Source organism: Abrus precatorius, unplaced genomic scaffold, assembly GCF_003935025.1.
Source record: "Abrus precatorius isolate BTA unplaced genomic scaffold, Abrus_2018 Scaffold10, whole genome shotgun sequence".
NCBI classification, from domain to species: domain Eukaryota; kingdom Viridiplantae; phylum Streptophyta; class Magnoliopsida; order Fabales; family Fabaceae; genus Abrus; species Abrus precatorius.
The window spans coordinates 29,452,907-29,469,624 of NW_020874292.1; the positions used below are offsets into that span (position 1 = coordinate 29,452,907).

The 16,718-nt window shown below is 30.4% G+C and overlaps 3 protein-coding genes across 3 annotated transcripts; all 3 read right to left on the reverse strand.

The window, feature by feature from the left end:
* Window positions 1-749: 749 nt before the first annotated feature.
* LOC113865594 (alpha-glucosidase-like) lies at window positions 750-5,034 on the reverse strand. Its single transcript, XM_027500275.1, has 5 exons — window positions 4,706-5,034; window positions 3,632-4,356; window positions 3,297-3,527; window positions 2,537-3,183; window positions 750-2,384 (listed from the first exon to the last, which is right to left on the reverse strand). Exons 1-5 carry the CDS (start codon window positions 4,921-4,923, stop codon window positions 1,488-1,490), a joined length of 2,718 nt encoding a protein of 905 aa, XP_027356076.1. The 5' UTR covers window positions 4,924-5,034; the 3' UTR covers window positions 750-1,487.
* Window positions 5,035-7,266: 2,232 nt separating this feature from the next.
* On the reverse strand, window positions 7,267-8,955 carry LOC113852220 (berberine bridge enzyme-like 8). The gene has a single exon (XM_027482458.1). The coding sequence runs from the start codon at window positions 8,953-8,955 to the stop codon at window positions 7,267-7,269; it is 1,689 nt and encodes a 562-aa protein (XP_027338259.1).
* A 2,099-nt stretch (window positions 8,956-11,054) lies between these two features.
* Window positions 11,055-12,671, reverse strand: LOC113853132 (berberine bridge enzyme-like 8). Its single transcript, XM_027483600.1, has one exon. It carries the CDS (start codon window positions 12,669-12,671, stop codon window positions 11,055-11,057), a length of 1,617 nt encoding a protein of 538 aa, XP_027339401.1.
* Between the last annotated feature and the right edge of the window lie 4,047 nt (window positions 12,672-16,718).

Here is a 16,718-nt window from a genome sequence, read left to right on the forward strand (position 1 = left end):
CAAATTTTATCTAAAATCACAATTCACCTTTTAAGATCACAAAATTAATCATAATATTTAAAATTAATTGTCAACTATCTAATATAACAAAAAGAAACCTTTAAAAAAACCCATTTACATAAAAATGGACTCGTATAATATATAGTTATCGTTTGAAAAAGAAAATGCTGTGCTTTAAAATAAAAGGGGGGATTTTAATTTAAACATCTTTAAAGGAGAAATATAATTTATTCAAATATTTTTTGTTTTTATTTTGGATGTTGTTTTAAAGTTTCGTGGATGAAATAAAAAAATTATGATCTGGTTAATTTCAGCCCCAAAGCATCTCTAACGGTAGATGATTAGTTCACTTTTTTATAAAAACAATCAAAATAAGTAAAAATACCATTGAAAGAGGTGAGCTAACATTTTAGATAGACAACCGTATCTTATGTAAGCAATTTTTGCTTAAACAAAAATTCAGCAAAAAGTAAGTCTATTCATACCTTTTTTTGAAATTAAAAAAAATTACACAAATTTGAGCCAGAAATAAAAAATAAAATTATGGGATAACTTATGAGACTCATTTTGTAAATTTTTAAGAGTTATATGATTGAAGATGAAAGATGTTTGAATGATAAAAAGTAAAAAGAAATGATGCGTAATTGTTGGACCCATATAAAATAAATTTAAGTAACTTGTATATATTAAGATACAAATTATAAATCTAATAATCAAATCATTGTTAGGACTCATGAAATATGGTTTCCATTTTTATATGAGATGTTCTTTGTGGGCTATCTCAAGAAAGTGTTAATTTTCAAATCATTTATGAACCATCAAATTTAATTAGCAGTGAGATTGGGGCAGCTGCACTCCAGGTGATATTTTTGGACTATAATGCTAATAGGACATTTTTTAAAATACTTATAACTACTAAAATACATTATTTTATGAGAAAAATTCACTTAATTTTTGTAATTTTTAATAAATTTTAGCCAATAATTAAGAGTGTAATAATTAAGAGTGTGTTAAGAAATGTGTCATTAATATTTCTCTTTTAAAGTAAGATATTCTGATTATCATTTTACTAGAAAAGAAATACAATCATGAGAGGATGCTCTTGTGGATATGATATGATCCCATAATGTTCAACGGATACTGCACTGCTAGCCTTCATTCAAGCATCTAAGGACAGAATGTGAAGAGTTTAGGATTCATGGAACCTCAAATAAAGGTAACTACCAAGTTGTTGGCATAAATTATTAGCAAACCACCTGTACTAGGAAATACTCACTCCAACTATTGATGGACAGATATTTCCATGCTTGAGCTTCACAGCCATGTTGACATTATTTCATACATTTGATACAAAATATGACATTTTTTACGATTGTTTGTGTTCTAGCTTGGGAAAATGCATGCCTAATAGTAACCTTGAACTCATCAATGCAACTATAAAGAAAGCACAGATTCTCGGGCAATTTGCTTTCTTAAAGTAACCTTAACTAGATTTTAATCTCCAGATTAAATTCCTTTCCAATAAGTAGTGATATTTTTGAAACTTCAACAATATCAAACTGAGAGGAGCTATCAAGTTGTGTCCTCACAGTTGCTTTCCCAATCGAATTCATCCCGTTTACAATGTTCAACTCCTTCCTTGACAAATCCATTCTATTAAATGTCTTATGCTTAGGTATCCCCAAGAGAGTTACCTTATCTATGATCCACCTTTGGTCTAGAGCGAATCTTCCATTAGTGACCTTAGATGCAACAAAAATGCTATTGTTGTCAAATGCAGCATCAAAGCTTACTAACGTCCATTGCTCATTCCCTCCTGCTATGTCAAGACCCTCCCCATCATCCAAATAGACTTTTCCATAACTATTTCCACTTCTACTAATAACCACCACAAGTTGAAATGAAGTGTTTCTAGCAGCTTCAGTTGTCATTGCTTCTCCTTGCAATGCCAAAATATTACCTTCCCCAACATGCACATTAATGTGATCAGATGGAGCATTAAGAGTCACATGCTGGCCTGATTTTGCATTCAATGAATTTGAGAAATTGAAGAGGTCAAACCAGTTTCCTGCAGGAAAGTATGCATCAACAGTGACTGCCCCAGATTGTAGTACAGGTGACACCAAAACCCCTTTACCCAACAGAAACTGTGAGTTGATTTCATATGTTGTGACATCCTCAGGGAATGAAAAGAAAAGGGGTCTTGCAATTGGCGTCCCTTTTGTATGTGCTTCATACATTAGTGTGTAGAAATAAGGAAGAAGACGATAACGAAGACCAAGCACTTTCCTAGCTGATGCAGCAACTGATTCCCAAAGGTAAAGCTCTTGCCTGATGGAATTCTTGTCTGAATGATCTCTCGCAAAGGGGTAAAAGGCCCCCAACTGCATTAACCAAAATAATGAGTTACATATGTATAATACTGTGTTTCATAGTTTATTCCTGCTACGCTAAGCACGCGAATATTTAATATAGTAACATTCACACTAGTGCAAAAATTATCCCATACTACAACTGCATTTGAGAATCAATTTACCTGGATCCAACGCCGGCAAAGTTCTTCAGTTGTATTCCCTGAGAAACCACATATATCTGCTCCAACCATCGGAATCCCAAAGATTCCAAAATTCAATATGGATGGAATTGAGTATGCCAAATCATTCCATGTTGCAGCATTGTCTCCTGTCCAATGGGCAGTGTACTTACCAGAGCTAATAAATGTTGATCTACTAAGAATGAATGGCCTTCTACCAGTTATATTCACTAATGCCTTGTTAGTTGCCTTGGCTTCTAAGAGTCCATACAAATTGTGGGCATTATACTCAGTGATGTTACCAAAGTGCAAAGACGTTGCAGGGACTGTTCTGTCATTAATGGATTGTTGAGATCCTTTATTGTTGATTTTGTAGGGAGGGTTATCAAGGTTAGAAGATGGAATTGGAAGAGAAGTAATGAAATTTGATAACTCATTCATGTCAATCCAAAGACCATCAAAAGGGAGAAGGTCTCTAAATAATTTGATCTCCCCACCCCAAAATTCTTGGCTGCGTGGGTTTAGAAAATCAGGGTAGTAAACTGGTCCAGGCCAAACTTTACCCAAGTAATTGACTCCATTTCTCTTTATGTATATATCAGCTTTCAAACCTCTAACATAGGTTGCATGTGTGTCATTTACATTGATACCTGTTTAAAAAAATTTGCCTCAGATCAATAAAAGATGCAGAGATGCTTCCTCAAACATTAACAAAAGAATATGAATTGTTTGAAAGAAATTTAATGATGTCAGAATTAGGTACCAGGATCCAAGATAAGCACATATTTCTGACCATTTTGGTGAAGAGTATCAACAAAACTTCTCATCTTATCCAATGGAAAGTTGATTGGATCAAGTGTGAAATCTTTATTTCCGTCCATGTAGTCAATATCTGTCCACATAACTTCAAGGGGTATATTTGCTTTTGAGTAGTTGGCAACCACACCCTGGAGATCACTTACACTCTCGTAGCCCCATCGACACTGATGAAAACCTCCCCAAAAGAGAAACAAGGATGTGAATCAACTGAAATTCATAAGTTAAATTTAAATGTGTATGTAGTAACTAATCCAAAGGAAGAGGGTGCATGTGACATACCAAAGGACCAATAAGGCATGGGAGCAGGCCTACCAATGAGTTCAGTGTACTGATCCAACACCAATTCTGGAGAGGAACCACCGAAAAAATACAAATCAAAAACCCCACCAATGACCTTATATGTAATACGATCACCACCATAAACTATGTCCATTCCATTGCTGTTCAACAGTAACACCCCATGTGTGCTTCCACCTTTCACTTTTCCATCTGGGGACTGTGATCTCACGTCCAAATAGAAAGGGTGAGACCCATAAAGGTTGACATCGAGGTTTGAACTTCCAACGTCTGCATTCCACAAAGTGAAATTCTGATTGGGTTGCAGCTTGAAGGAGCTCTTAGTGTGCTCCCCAAGCCCATAAAGAAAGGCCCTTTGTGATGGAAGGGAAGAAGATAGCTGCAAATACTGATCTTTGAAGATGAGAAAAGTTTCAGGATTGGAAGGATCAGGTCTAGCGTTGAAGAGAACATCATTGGAGGATTTGCGTGAGACAGTGAAGCCAAATGGGGTGGTGTTGTAGAGAGTGAAAATAAGGTCTGAGTTTGGATGTGTAACACTAAAAGAGTCCTTTGATTGCTGAGAAACTTGCTTGCTATTGAGGAAGCGTGGAGGGTAATAATATTGAGATGAGGAGGAACCTGTAGGAATCAATTCTTGTGGGATTTCCCATCTTTGATGATCGGAGTCGGTGATTCTTACCCTTAATCTATTCTTGTCCTCAAAACTGCAATTCAGAATAACCACATATTTATATACAGATACTAAAATATAGACTAGAGTACAATGATGTGTCAAAAAAATATCTAAGAACAAGACAATCTAATTTAATGGGATGAATTAATTAATGAATTAGATGTACTAGGAACTTAAATGTCGTCCCCTAATCATAATTAGAGTTTATTTTGACTGAGTGTTTGACTTTTAATTTTAGTAGGTTGATCTTAATACTAATCTGTATTATACAAATTATAAAAATAAACTCATAACAATATCACCAATAACTATGCTATTCTACCTAAACTTTGCCCATCCCTAAGAGACAACAATAACATAGTACAATTGGTTACTGTTACCGGGCAGCGAGGGAGAGGATTGGAAAGTCGGTTCCGAAAAAAGAGGAGGGTTTGATGAGGTTAAGGTTAGCTGTCAAAGACTTGGCCGTGTTGTTAACACTTGAGATGATGTAGCCATAACCAAGTGCAGTTGCTTCTGATGATGAATCTGGCGCAGCAACACAAATATAAAAGACAAGGGAAAGCAGAGTCATAGGGATTGTGGTTTCGGTGACCATTGTCTTTGCGTTGATGGAGGCGTAGATAAGGTTAAGAAATTATATCATATTATTTATTTACATTCCATGCAGGGTTGAGAGTTCACTGTCGATTACCTTTTGCAACCAACCACCAAATTTTTTCGCACGTTTCTTTACTTTAAGAGAATCATGTTGATTGCAAATGCAATTCGTGAATTAGTCCTTTTCATTAGACCCAATTCAATTTGATAATCAACCATTTTCAAGACTTTCCTTGTATGATAATATGTTTTCACCGCTCAGTTTGCTTTAGATTATAAATAAAGAAGGCTAAATATGTCAAGAGTCATGTAGAATTTAAATACTCTATATTAGAAATAAAAGAAATTCAATAACAAAAATATATAAATGATTTTGAAATCATTGAACTTATAATTTAAATATTAAAAATATAATTGTTATTTTTTTAAGTGTAAATTAATTGGTTCATTCAGGACTTTTTAAAAACTAAATTGACTAATTAAAAATTCTTTAAGAATCAAAATTACTTATTAGGAGGTTTTTGAAATTAAATTGACAAATTTTATGTCTAGAAATTAATTAGGAATCAAATGGATAGAGTTTGAACTAAGTAGACTTCAAGGCAAATCACTCCCTCCTATGTTTATTAAATGTTAAAATGATACATGTTATGTGTAATTGACACTTAATATGTGACTTATGTATTAGGACAACTAAAAACTATGTGACAACAAGGATTAAAATATCAATAATTGTATATGTTAAAAATTCTAATGATATTTTACTTAATTTAAATATTATTTTATTAATGGATCCAAAATCTGATAGGGAGAAAAAAATAATTGTTTAATGAACAAATAAGGATAAATTGCTTATAATAAAACAAATGAAAGTTTAATTAAGCGTTGGTTTATGTAAAAAACTTGCATAATTTAGATTTAGTACTTATTAAATATTTTGTTAGGATATAATCTTTACTCTTTTATAAATTATTATTTTTAATTTATCTAGTTAACATAATCTATTGAGATATCAACAAGTGTAAGTTTTTAGTTAAATTACATGAGACTAAAAACAATATTTCATAAAAAAAGTAGAGATCAAATTCTAATAAAATATTTTATAAAAATTAAACTTAAACTATACAAATTTTTTAAATATCAAATTAAGTATGAAATTACCTTAAAAATGTATGAAATTATAATTAAGTATACAAAATATCATGATCCAGGGTCATGCTATCATTAATATAATCAAATTCGGATTTGGCATCAATTTAGTTTTATAATTCTTTTTTAATGGGAAGGGATGCTTCCCTCGAGTGAATTACGCTTTTAAGATAATGTTGATAACATTTAGTTTTTGTGTGTATGCATTCAAAATATATTTTTTATTTGATCATCGTTTTTTTTATTTTATTTTCTATTTTTCATTTCTTCTTCTTCATTGAAACTTAATCAACCATGCTTATCTTACCTCATACCTGTTGGGTGTTTATATGGATGTAGCTAACCTAGAATGCGTCGTAAAATGCGTGACAAACATTACTCCTATAGATATACAATGCATGTTTTGGTCATAGCAGCTTCTACCTAAAAATTTTAATTTGATACAAACTTGATCAATACTTATAATTTTCACTTGTGATTAATAGAATGTTTATTTGGTTTAGACCTATTATAGATAATTATCTTTAAAATTTTGTAGATAAAGGTAATTTATAATATTCAACTTGTCCCAGATATATTTTAGGGACCAATATTAATGAAAAAATTATAGGGTTAATTTAAAAATTAAAAAAAAAACTTATTTAAGTCTAAAACATAAGAAACAATTCAACTTGAAACAAAGTACAAAAATACAAATATTATAATTTGTTGTTTTAATTAACCAGCTTATCCTCCATATTAATGCATAATTATATATTGAAAAGTTATAAGCATTATAAATTTATAATACTAAATTATATAATGCGAATACGAGGGGTTGATTATTAAAATACTTTTACCTGCATTTATTTTTATTATTTGCTTTTTCACATAAATATTTTAACGCAAATTTATATATATTCAACGGATTTATATTTTTATTATATATATTGAACATAAATTGATTTTAACTCATAAAAATAATTTTATTTGTTGCATTTTTTTCTTGTACAATTACTTTTACAAAAAATTTACCCAAATTATGGACTTAATTATTAAAGTTAAAACATGATAATTGGCCTAATAATAAAGTTTTTATTCGAAAACCAAAATTATTAAGATTCAGAATGCACCGAAGTAACCTACTAACACAAGAGGATAGTGCATAAGATAAAAAGATTCAGAAATTGTTATACCAAAAATCTGCTACAAGTTATTTGAGGTAGCGAATCCAATTTAATGCGCACAACCCAAGTAAAATAGAAAAGAAGGATTTTTCAGTGATCATCCTAACTCTTTCCTCAAGGCTGAGGATGGGGATGCTTTGTTCTGTCCTAAAGAAATTGGCAGGATCAACCTTGGTCTTTATTTGAACCAACCTGTTCAAGTTATCCATGAAATATTCCACACCATAAGCACTCCCTTCATAATTACTGTGAAAACCGTGGCGGTTGATGCCCAAATCCAAGTCCTTGTAACACAAGAAAGCTTGTCTTGGGTTCTTGGAGACAAAAGATGTCATGTACTTGTGAAGTTCTCTTACCAAGTCCATGTGGTGTTCTGCTACCTCTTCCCCTGCCTCATACCAATTTGCTTGGTATTGGATCTTCCATAGGTTCCCTGCTCTATGAGGAAAAGGAGTTGCTGTTGATGGAATCTCATCCATTCTTCCACCATAAGGATTGAAATACATCATTGTTTTCTCCAATTCAATCATCTTCTTCCAAATCCCTTCCCAACCCTCCTTGGAAATTGGTTTCTTTACATAGTCAGATTTTCTCTTCAAGTATTTGAGAGACTTAGGTTGTCTCTCAAGTAAAATCTCAACCGGGGTTGCAATGTCATTGTTGTCCCAAAACAACACAGATCGAAGCCAACTTGTTTCAATGCAATCAGATTGCTTCAAACCCAATTGAGGAAACCTCTCCTCCATGAGAGAAACAAGACTTTTGGAGTCACCAAGGAAGAGAGCTATGAAGGTAGCCCTCACAGTATTTTCTCCATTTTGTGTACCATTTACAACGTCCAATATGAGCCTAATGAAAAGGTCATTGCTAATTGTAGGTGCAATATGCTGCCAATTGTAAACTATTTCTGTGGCATTTTGCTCCAAGGTTTTTGGAACTCGGAAAACAGTCACTGTCTCAGGAACTCGAACTAGCTTTATTTTGTAGGCAATGACCACCCCAAAGTTTCCTCCACCACCACCTCTAATGGCCCAAAAGAGATCTTCGCCCATAGATCTTCTATTAAGTAATCTACCTTCAACACCAACCATTTGTGCATCAATAACATTATCCACTGAAGTACCATATTTTCTCATCAAATTGCCGTAGCCACCACCACTTATGTGGCCTCCTACACCAACAGTGGGACAAACACCAGCTGGGAAACCATGAGTTTTGCTCTTCTCAGCAATTCTATAGTAAACTTCACCAAGTGTTGCACCAGCTTGGACCCAAGCGGTTTCAGTGTCTATGTTAATTTCAATGGATCTAAGATTGAACATGTCAAGGAGAAAGAATGGCTCAGTAGCCACATAAGACACCCCTTCATAGTCATGGCCTCCACTACGGATTTTCATCAACAAGTTGTGCTTTTGAGCACAAATAATGGATGCCTGTACATGGGAAACATGGAATGCAGTGACTATAAGCGAAGGCTTTCGGGTTGTTGAGGTGTTGAAACGAAGGTTTCTGATGTAGGCCTGCAATACTGAAGAGAATGAGGAACTGCTAGGTGTGAAAATTGCTGAAGCTATATCGTGAGAAGGATCTGAATGGTTCACTAGACAATGAATAAAAGTGTTCTCAGCTGAATTTATAGCAGAAGCTGAGCAAAGAAGAGAATGCAACAATAGCAGTATTATAGAAGAAAGGTTTCTAATATTTTGTTTCTTCATTTTCTTTTCTTTTTTGGAGGTTGAGAAATGGATCAAAGCACTGGAAAATGGAAAATTAGAAATGACCAAATATAATATTAGAAACACCAATGTGATTCCTTACCCTAAGGCTACCAACCTTGGATGTTCGATTGCTCTAAGATCTGATACCTTGGAATATGTTGCAAGGTCTCGTTGGCTAAAATATTTTAACACTTCGATATTAACCAAACAATTCCACTTATCTAGCTTGCTCCTACCTTTAAGAATGGGAACCATTGAAACTTGTAAATTGTATTAGCAAACATAAGAACTTAGGGCTTGTCTTAAGTATGATTCTTTCAATAAAATTAAGATCATTAATATAAACATAATAATTTTTTTTTGTCGCCCTAAGTAGTTTGTGAAGCTTCGTCATTAAAACTTGTTTTTATGATAAAAAGGAATATTATGTATGTTTGCTTGGGAATTTGTACCGACAGCAACTAACTACACAATTAATAATTTAAAGGATTTAAAATGAAATGAAATTTAATATAACATATTATAGTTTATTCTATCTAATATTTTTCCTTTCCATAAATCAGTAGCTCGAGATAAAATAAATATACTTATTATTTGCAGATTATGTATTTATTTTTTATATTTATCAAATAACTAATGTAATAAGAATTTTATTTATCATATATAAATTTCTTAAACGATAATATAGTAATTAATTTTATTATATATGTCGAACCATAACTTTTATCATTAATTAGTAAGTACTGTTGGCTTTTTGGTGAATTCATGCATCACGTATTAGTTGATCGTGGAACAGCTTGTGATTCTAGTAGATGGTTGTTGCCATTCAATTTGGATTTGGTGCAATTGAAAAATGTGCAGTTCGTAATGCAAAGTATGCAAATTAATGATGTTCAAATGTTTTTTTATCATGAATCCTTATTTGAAACTAAAATCTATTTTTTCTTCATAGAAAGCTCATCAAATTGGAATTTTTTATTTTTTTCTGGTTGCTCTTTGAATTCTATAAGTTATGACAGTAACTTATACACGTACATGATAACCTCACCCCCCCCCCCCACTCACCCACACACAAAGGACTGATGAGAAGACCATTTTTTGTATAATTAATCATATTGATACCGTAATACCCCCTAGATGGTCATATATGATTGAAATTAAATAATAATGAAGTAATCTTTATTGGAATTGAAAATGTAATTTTAATATATTTCATTGTAATTTTTAATAAATTTTTATTATTAATTTTCTAATTAATATTTTAAAACATTAGGTAAGAAGACCTATTGAATAATTGTAAATTAAATTTTTCATATTGATAAATCAATTCATTTTGATTCGTTATGAAAAATATTTAAAAAAAGTATTCTATAAGACTATGATCTTTAATTAATAAAATTAAAATATTAATATCGAGGATCTATATTAATAATATAACGCAATATATTATTAAATAATTTTCTTTGGCATATAAAATGTTTAATAATATCATCAATTAGTGTGTGCGTATATAATATGTTAGTCAAATGTATATATTATTAAATCATTACTGTAATTTTGATAGTAATTATTTAATTTGTATTAGATAAAATTTATAATAATAATAAAGATAATTCAAAAACTTAAATTATTATCTACACAATACATAATAAGATGGTAATTTCTGAAAACTAAGACATACTACGTAATTGGGTATACAAAATTCGAATAATAAAGTAACTACATTATTAGATAAAAGATGAAAAGAAAATAAAAGATATGATAAATTACGTGAAATGATAATAAAAAAATTAAAAAAAATATATGTAAAAGAAAAGAGATAAAAGAGAAGTACAAATACTGTACTAAATACACGAATAGTAAACCAATAGCAGCTTCTTACATTCTAATAGTAAACCAAACAAATTAGCAGCAAAACTTAGTGTTTTGCATGGGGTGAATCGTACCCGTGGGCCGTGGCTCTTACAGCTGGCTTTAAACAACCAGGTTTATTTCCACAATCAAGATTCAAATTAATATATTTGCAACGACAAATTAATTAACCAACAAACGACACAAAGTAATTAATAATTTCTTAGTAATTAACCATTATTAATCTAACTCTTCCCATTTGGCAGTGTAGGGATGCTTTGTTCGTTCCTAAAGAAATTCCCTGGATCAACCTTAGTCTTTATTTGAACCAACCTGTTGAAGTTATCCTTGAAATACTCTACTCCATAAACTCTCCCTTCAAAGTAGCTGTTCTTTCCATTGTGGTTAATTCCCAAATCAAGGTCCTTGTAATTGAAGAAAGCCTCTCTTGGGTTCTTGGAGACAAAAGGAGTCATGTATTTATGAAGTTTTCTTGTCAAGTTTATGTAGTGATCTGCTACCTCTTTCCCTGGTTGGTTCCAATTTGCTTGGTATTGGACCTTCCATAGGTTCCCAGCTCTATGAGGAAAAGGAGTTGCTGTTGATGGAATCTCAGCCATTCTTCCACCATAAGGGTTGAAGTATAGTATTGCATCCACCAACTCAATCATCTTCTTCCAAATCCCTTCCAAACCCTCTTTGGAAATTGGTGTCTTCACATAGTCAGATTTTCTTTTCAAGTAGTTAAGTGATTGTGGTTGCCTATCAAGCAAAATCTCAACCGGTTCTGTGATGTTAATGTTTGTCCAAAACAGCACCGATCGAAGCCAACTTGTTTCGATGCAATCCGATTGTTTCAAACCCAATTGAGGGAAGCTCTCATTCAAGAGAGAAACAAGAGTTTTGGAGTCACCAAGGAAGAGAGCTATGAAGGTAGCCCTCACAGTCTTTGTTCCATTTTGTGTACCGTTTACGACGTCCAAAATGAGCCTAATGAAAAGGTCATTGTCAATAGTAGGTGCAACATGCTGCCAATTATACACTATATCTGTGCCATTTTGCTCCAAGGTCCTCTCAACTTGGAAAACAGTGACTGTCTCAGGAACTTGAACTAGCTTTATTTTGTAGGCAAGAACCACACCAAAGCTAGCTCCACCACCACCTCTAATGGCCCAAAAGAGATCTTCACCCATGGATTTTCTATCAAGCAACCTACCTTGAACATCAACCATTTGTGCATCAATAACATTATCCACTGAGAGACCATATTTTCTCATCATGTTCCCATAGCCGCCACCACTTATGTGGCCTCCTACACCAACAGTGGGACAAACCCCAGCTGGGAAGCCGTGAGTTTTACTCTTCTCAGCAATTCTATAGTAAACTTCACCAAGTGTTGCACCAGCTTGGACCCAAGCAGTTTCAGTGCTCATATCAACCTCAATGGATCTGAGATTGAACATGTCAAGGATGAAAAATGGGACCTCAGCCACGTAGGAAACACCCTCGTAGTCATGGCCTCCACTTCGGATTTTCATTTGCAAGTTGTGTTTTTGAGCACAAACAATGGCTGCTTGTACATGGGATACATGCAATGCAGTTATTATAAGGTATGGCTTTCGGGTTGTGGAGGTGTTGAAACGAAGGTTTCTAATGTAGGCTTGCAACACTGAAGAAAATGAGGCGTTGTTTGGGGTGAAAATTGCTGAAGTTATGGGGTGAGAGGGCTCTGAATGGTTTACAAGGCAATGAATGAAAGTGTTGTGTGCTGAATTATTTGCTGAAGCTGACCATGCAAGACAAAGCAACACAACAATGGGAAACAATGATAATTCTATTTTGTTATGAGAAAGGATTCCCATTTTTGGTTATCTTATTTTTATGATGGTGTTGCTAACATAGAAATGATAATTTTTAGTGAGTCTATTGGGCACGATCTGCATTTGAATTTATAAGGATCCTTTGGACGCACAAAATCTTAAAGAATGAATGAGAATATGATTTAGGTTACCTCCCAAATTGACCAAAGAATTTTCAAAGAAACAAATTACATAACGTAACTTAATGTTTCGTTGACCTTGCAAAATATGATTGTGAAGATTTTTATTTCTAAATTATCGTCCTCTCACACTGTCAAAGACGTGACAATTTAAACACATTAGTTATGCTTCACGTTGCTATCCCTTCGTGCAGTCGGCTTTTGGAGCAGAGATTTCTGGTGTAGTGAATCCATGTACAGTACATACGTTGACTCTAGAGTTTCATTTTCACATATTATATCTGTTATTTGCATTCCAAATAATTTTATTTTTTTTTACTTTTTTTTTTATATAAGGAGTCGTGATTTCTTCACAATATTTATTTTACACTCACTTTATATCTCTTTTTTTATTATTATTACATGCTGATCACATATCTCTCTCATGACCAAACTCATAATATGGATGTAAATGTAAAAATAAACACAATTACATGGATGTAAATGTGAATATAAAAATAATGAGTGTGAAACACTCATTTCTTTTTTACAATAAATAATATTAACAGTTGGGTATTTAAGACTATAAAAAAAAGCGACTTTAAATTTTGTAAAAAAAGATTTATTATTTAAAGATTTATTTGTAGAAGAAGAAAATGTAATTAATTATATATAAATAGTTCCTTTCAAAATACAAAAATGAAATTTTCATAAAAAAATAAATAAACAAATGATTTATTGATAATTTAGTTTATATTTATAGAATTTTAGCAAGCTAAAATGTTGATCATTCTTGGTTTAATATTTACATTAGTTTGATTTGAGTAAATATATAACTTGATCTTTGAAAATTATATCTTGTTAATTTACCATTTATGTCTAATGGTTTTGTTTGGTATAATCTAGTCTCTAATGTGTTAATTTATTCACAAAAATGTACAATTATCAATTCAAACTATCCAATTTTTAGTGTAATGCAGCTAATAAACTTATATATACAAGCCCACACACAATATAATAATAATAATAATAACAGATAAAAATTAAATTTTATGCTTTATAAATCTAAGATGACATCATTTAGAGGATTGAAGAGGAAAATAAATAAATAAATTATGCCGGCAGCCTAAACTCGAGTGAATCAACTCATGTTGAGCTTGCTTTTGATATGTTCTTGATCAGTTTGAGTTAAAAAATATATATAAAAATCTAATTTACTTGATTTAATGGCTTAAACTCTATATTTAGATATGTATATTTCAGTTAGTCGGATATATAATAGCAATATTAACATGTTCGGTAGCCAAATTATACTACCAATAACACTTTTAAAAACCAATTAACTCTAAAAAGATTAAGGTATGAGCAAATTAACACAATAAAATATTCGTTTACAAAACAAAAAGCTTTTAAAAGTTAAAGATAAATTAAGTATCACTTTTAAAGACCAATTTATATATTTACTTTTTTAATTATTTTTTATCCTTATACATGACTTCAATTAATTGAACTTTGTTTAATTTTTAAGTTACAACATTATTTTTTTATGCTGAAATTTCGATTTATAAAAGAAATAACCGTTATCATTTTAATTTTACCCAAATGATCGAATATATAAAAATGAAGTGCATTATAAATAATCATAATTTGTACAAATAATGTAATTCATTTTAAATACCTCTTTATATATTTTATTTTTTCTCTTTTGAATAAAGGCTTCTTAAGAATTTTATTCAAATTAAGTCTTAATTCCACAATTTGATTAAACAAATATTATGTTCCACATCATAAGAACGGGGGCAAATATTGTATTATAGTCATTCAACAACGTAGTGCCGTATAAGTGTTGGCAATAATAATGCATGGGAAGTGATGGCCCAATACATTGCCAACAATGAAGATTGATACGACGATAATAAAATAAACAACAGTAAACAATCGTACAAACCAATTAAATAAATTAAACAAAATTTTTCAGATTTAACTTATATTTTAATTCAATTTAGTTCTCTTAATTATATTTTTGTATCAAAATTTTTTTTTAATATTATTTCATCTTAACATTTTTTTATTGATTTAGAAAATATTTTAGTGTTTGATGTAAATATAAGTTTATAATAAAAAATATATAATGTCAAGGATATAATATTTAGTTAATAATAGTATCTTTAGTGGTAGACTCATTTACTACATCTAGGTACAAGATTTTGTATATACAAAAATTTTTAGTGTTATACTCATTCACTATATCTAGATATGCAATTTAAATTAAATTTAAATTAAATCAAATAAAATAATAATAATAATAATAACTTCACAATGATAGCGATCATTATATATTTTTTTTAAAAAAGGTAAGAATAAGTTATTAGTTAAAAATGATTTGAAGAAATTTATTTCAATAATTTTAGATAATTGACAGTGAAATACAAAGAAATTATAAATTATTAAAAAAATTCAAAACATTATTATTTTAAAAAAATTCTTTCAATTAAGTTAAGAGATGTAACAAATTTAGAGGATGACTTTAACACACACACAAAATTATTTAAAAGATTAAATTCAATTAAAAAATTTAAAAGACTAAATTGAAACCTAAATTAGGTTTAAAATAATTAATTACATCAAAATTAAATTAAATTTAAAGAATAAAAATATAATTTTTTATTCTTAAGTTTTTGTTTAAGAACTTGGAAGGTGAGAAAAGAAAAAGAAGAGGAAGGAGATTAAACCTTTCTCGTCGTTGAGAAGGGAAGATGATGAAGGATTTAATTATATAAATAATATTTTTGTATTTTATATTTTTTAATATTTTTATTTTTTATAAATTTTTAAAAAAATTAACATTTAACAAAAAGTTAGAATCCTAGTTGCAAAAGAATACGAGAAAGTGGGAGAGAGAAAACTTTGAAATAAAAAAATTCAAAAAACGAGAGTTTTGAGAATTTTAGAGAGTTTAGAAAAGCTTTCAAATTTTTTTTTCCTAATTAAATAACTTTCAAACAATAGTTAATTCTTCATAACTCTTCCTTTTTCTTTCTCTCTTAAACACAACTCTCAAATATAACCTAACGTTATTATGCATTTTAAGAAGATTGACTTGTGACTACTCAAATTTGAAGTGTTTATTTACTTCCAATAGGTAAAATAGAATGGATAAAGTAACAATAAAATGAGATGAAATTTAAAAAAAAAAGTACAGTATTGTTTGCATGTTTAAGGGAAAAAAATATCATTTGATGATGTAATAGGTGAATAAAACTATAAAAATTTAAATAAGATATTTATTTGTTTCTTACGTCAAAAGTAAAAGAGAAAAAAATGAAATTAATAAAATAATTTTTATTTTTTTAATAAATAAATAATCAATTTAGCAAAATCAATAAAAAAAAAAAGTTATATGCCAATAGATTATTGGGTGTAATTGAAGAAGGCTTAAATTGATAAGTAGCCAGATTAAAGCATGCATATCATCTATTCTTTAACTGAGTTGTACTTATTATTTGATACACATAATTATGCCTTAGTCTGCCAACATACATATGAAATGAAATATCATTGTTATTATATTATACTTCACTGATCAAATTTCTTTTAAATATTCAATATTTTTAAAGTGTCTGTCACACCCAACTTATATGATCTCATGGGGACGATTATTTTTTACTGTAATTTATCCTTTAAAAATATTTTATATAAACTATGGCTTAAAAAAACAATAGATATTGATAAGAATTGAAAATTTGTCAAACACAATTACTTGAACGCAATCCATGAAACTCCGTTTTGATCTAATACGGAATCATCTCCACGTATCTCCTTTTGTTATGCAATCATTATCCACTGCGGTATAAAAAATATGGAATATTTTTTTGAAGTTAAATAAAATTAACCACTAAACATTTAAATAAATACAAAGTTTTAAATCTTA